The following is a 4,267-nucleotide window of genomic DNA, read 5'->3' on the forward strand; positions in this document are numbered from 1 at the left end:
GGTATTTTATATTATTAGATATATTATTATAAAATATGATTGAGTTAAGGAGTTATTGATATATCAAGTGCAAAATGATGATATAAAACCTTAATAAAAAATATACTTTTAAGTACTAATAAGTAGCATAAGCCAAGCAAATAAGTACTTTTTCATGGAATTATAATATTATCAATAAATGTTATTATTAATAATAAAAATTAACTCTGACTCTTTGTTTTTTTTAATTGAGACTATATTAATTTTTTTTGACCAAAACTATCCTATCAATATATATATATATATATATATATATATATATATAAACAAAGACTTATAGAAACAAGAGTGCTGCATGCAAAGCATTGTCTTGTGTTGTAGTGGTACTAATGAAAATATTGTTCTTAAAGTTCCTCGTCCGCCTCAACCCACTGCAGTTATATAGATTCCTCCGTGTCGACCCAGTTCATTAAGAGTTGCATCACACGAATGAAATAATTTCCGATGCTAGATGTTGACAAAAAGCACAGAAAAAAGAAGAGCGCTGTAGGCTTCGGTACTATAACAATGAACACGAGTGAGCTTGAAAATCAAACTTCAGATTATTTAGCTTTTTGACAAAAGTGACAACAATGGCGACAGTGCTCGAATAAACAACCAGCTGTTGTGTTAGTTTAAAGCATGTGCATCATGCTACTAACTTCTCCCAACTGCAAAATATTGACACGAGCTGAGTCCATCTTGCACCACTTCTGAGTTTTGTTTGAATGTTAGGTCAAAGGACATGCTTGCTACTGCTCCTGCTCTGTACTAGTTTTTTCATTTGACAACGTACGAAGCCTTTTGCATTGAAAATATAAACAATTTGACAGCCTATAATAGCACTTAAAGATAAGATTATAATTTCATTTTCGAGAATTACTCGTCCTTGAGAACTTCAACTTTCTCGATAAGATCCCCAGAAATGTCGTCGTTTAAGTGAAAAATGTAAAGAGCAAAAACTTTGTTATTTAGTATCGTTGTTATTTATTTATTTTTTTTAAAAAAAGAAACCTAGCTTGTTTTTATTTCAAACTTTGAAAACATAGCATAGCCAGCAGCCAATTTCTTTTTTCTTGTTTTTGTTTTTATATTTTGATAAAAAAGAAAAAGAAAAAGAAAATTGCAACAAGCAGTGCTTTTCAGTTTTCTGTGCTTTCTTCTATTCTTTTTGGTTTAAATAGAGTCTAAAATGCTTGGGAGCTGCACTTTGGACACTAAAGCTTTTTGTATTTTAAAAATATTTTAAAAAAAAATTAATTTTTTAATTTAAATTAATATTTCTTGAATGTTTTAAATTATTTTTATGTTAAAAATAATTTTTAAAAATAAAAAAAAAATATTATTTTAATATATTTTTAATTAAAAATTATTTTAAAAAATGATCATATCTATATTTTTAAATCCTACCTAACAGATAAAGTGATAGTGATTGCAACTCTGCTACTTGTTCTTTCAACATGAAAATAAATAATATAATAAAAAGTTAGGGTCTCAACCTCCATGACTTAAATTATATCTTATTATAAGCTTTAGCAAGCAACTGTCACTACGATTAGAGTCATAAAAACACATACACAAGCACTTAGATCCTGGCAGAGTATTAAAGAAACCCTTTTCTTGCCATGGAGGAGATCAACTTTCCTCTCGAACAGCAAATCTAGCCTAGCTATATGTATACACAATTACTATTTCCTTGGCAAGAATATATTGCTAGGCTGGAGTATAAATATTCCCAGCAGTGTATCTTGCTAAGAAAGTTGATTCCACATGTGATCCCATACATGCTTTGATTAGAAATTAACTAGTAAGTATTCCTAGCACACGATATCCTGAAACTAGAAGCACTGGTATATGATATTGCAGCATTAATTTTCATCGCTTGACTCAAGTTTTTTTGAGGGAATGCTTAGAGTCAGATCAAGATTTATGTCAGACGAAACCTTGTTGCTGGGCTCAGGCTTGCCACTATTGGAATCAAAGACCTGATTATTAACATCAAGGAAGGTCTCCGGATCATTAGCCTGGCTCTTTGACCTAGCAGCTGATGATATTTCTGCTCTCAATCTGGTGAATCCAATATTGCGATGGGATGATTCCAGCTTCTTCTTTATATGAGAATTCCAATAGTTCTTCACCTCATTGTCTGTACGTCCGGGTAACCTTCCAGCTATCAAGGACCACCTAAATCAACGATATATATTTCATCGGCAGTTATTTAACCTCTCACAAGTCACAACACATGGATCATGCAATCAATTACCAGAGTATAAGTAAATAGTTTCGAAATGTAATTCTACTTTATGTCACCCTTTAGAAAATATTGTGCTTTTTTTCTTATGGGATCAAAAGTTATTTCCATTTCATGAAATTATTACAAGTTTTATTTACAAAATACATTACTTTTTATCTTTAATATAACTATACTTGGAGAATGTTATTAATCTTGAAAGAATCAATTTTTTTCTCCTTAAAAAATTACTTTATAAATATTAAAATTCCAAACCAAATAAAAAAAATATAAATATAAATATTTTCAAAATCTTAATTAATCTCTCATATTTCTTCTTAAATAAACTTTTTACTTCTAAATAATATTTGGAAACACAAAAAAAATCTTGAAAAAAAAATGTACCTTGACCAAACACACTATTTTTAAAGAAATTAAATACGCTGTAAAAAAGGTAAAATCTTAAATATCCTAATTACGTAAAGGAATACTCTCTCTCTCTCTCTCTATATATATATATATATATATATATATAGTGGTATTTTGGTCCATGTATATGATAAAGGAGATTAATTATGGACTGAGATTAACAAAATAGAAAAAAAAATCTCCGTTTAATTCTCTTCAATTTTTCATATATCAAGTCTTACTATTAATTTATATAGTTCTCTACTGCAATATACAACAATAAGGGTATTCATATCTTATTTGATTTGGTTTATGGATGATTATCAAGGCTTGTTGACATAACCAGGCATGTTTCACTCGAGTGCACGCCGATTAGTTCTCTCATATTTTTGTAAAACTTGTATGCATGGGATCTGGATGAGCTGCCCAGAAATAGCATACTAATTAAAGAGCACATGATTTGATCATTACCGGTTGCCAAGCAGTGCATGGAGCCTGATTATCAAATCCTCTTCATCTTCTCCAAATCCATCTCTTTTCAGGTCAGGCCTCAAATAGTTTCTCCATCTCAGCCGACAACTTTTGCCACAACGAAGCAACCCTAATGAATCATTGAAGGAAAAAAGCCAAAACGAAGAGTCCATTAATCAACATTATTTTCCTTGAAAAAATATGATAAATATTCCACTCTCATGGCACGCACGAGCTTCTGTAAGTTAACAGATTCCTAGTAAAATAAGGTGAGCAAAACCCACCTGCAGCCTGAGGGAGCGAGCGCCAACAACCCTCACCGTGCTTCTGTATGTAATCAATGAGCTTCTGGTCTTCTTGCTGGGACCATGCTCCCTTGTTTGTGTGTTGCTTGTCACAGCAAGGCTTCCTCATTGAACTATACCCTAGCTAGAACAACTACAGATAGTGATGACAAAAGCATGAAATTAACACCAGCTCAGTGATAAAAAAGGGCTCGAAGGGAGAGCGAAATGGAGTGCAGAGTTTAATAAGTAGTACTCTCACTATTAGCTTGATCTGGTAGTGAACTAGTTGGACTGGTTGTTCATCCGCATGGTCTGTGTTGACAAAAACTAGCGTAGTTTGGTCAAGTGTGCATGACGTGTGTTAGTTGACACCGCCAACCACCAGCACAGTTCAGTTGATTGGATACCCACACAGACAGAGTTGCTTCTTAGTTCCAAAGCACTGTATTTGTGTTCTTTGAAAGCAGATTAAGAATGATGGATAGAATGGGTATAGCGTATATATATGCAATGATTGAATCAACAAATTTATTTGATAAAATAATTTTACAAAAATAAACAAGAAAGATCTGTGCTGGAGCTAGCCAGAAATTTTGCAATTCTTTAGGAGTAATTATTGATTGTTATTCCATGAACCCATTTTTGTAGAGAGAAGCAATCATATCTGGATTCACAAAAAAAATAAAAATTCCCTACCTCCTAGCTATCGATTCTTTTAGAATTTTTAGTTGTTTCATTTTATTTGATAGTTAAAATCTTACAAACTCTAATTTTTTTCTTCGTGCCTTTTAGTATTTTTAAAATTTATAATTCAAGAATATATAGAGGTTTTGATAATTACATAATATGGAAT

At 31.5% G+C, this 4,267-nt stretch overlaps 1 protein-coding gene across 2 annotated transcripts; it reads right to left on the reverse strand.

Annotated features, from left to right (window-relative positions):
* Nucleotides 1-1,512: 1,512 nt before the first annotated feature.
* LOC105116756 (myb-related protein 308-like) lies at nucleotides 1,513-3,901 on the reverse strand. Of its 2 annotated transcripts, XM_011014217.1 has the most exons (4): nucleotides 3,668-3,901; nucleotides 3,412-3,565; nucleotides 3,128-3,257; nucleotides 1,513-2,202 (listed from the first exon to the last, which is right to left on the reverse strand). In XM_011014217.1, the coding sequence occupies exons 2-4, from the start codon at nucleotides 3,539-3,541 to the stop codon at nucleotides 1,887-1,889; spliced, it is 576 nt and encodes a 191-aa protein (XP_011012519.1). In that variant the 5' UTR covers nucleotides 3,542-3,565; nucleotides 3,668-3,901; the 3' UTR covers nucleotides 1,513-1,886. The 2 variants fall into 2 exon arrangements, with proteins under 2 accessions (XP_011012519.1, XP_011012518.1); XM_011014216.1 differs by lacking the exon at nucleotides 3,668-3,901 and having other exon boundaries at nucleotides 3,412-3,645.
* Between the last annotated feature and the right edge of the window lie 366 nt (nucleotides 3,902-4,267).

The sequence above is a fragment of the Populus euphratica genome, unplaced genomic scaffold (assembly GCF_000495115.2).
Source record: "Populus euphratica unplaced genomic scaffold, PopEup_1.0 scaffold1042.1, whole genome shotgun sequence".
NCBI lineage: Eukaryota > Viridiplantae > Streptophyta > Magnoliopsida > Malpighiales > Salicaceae > Populus > Populus euphratica.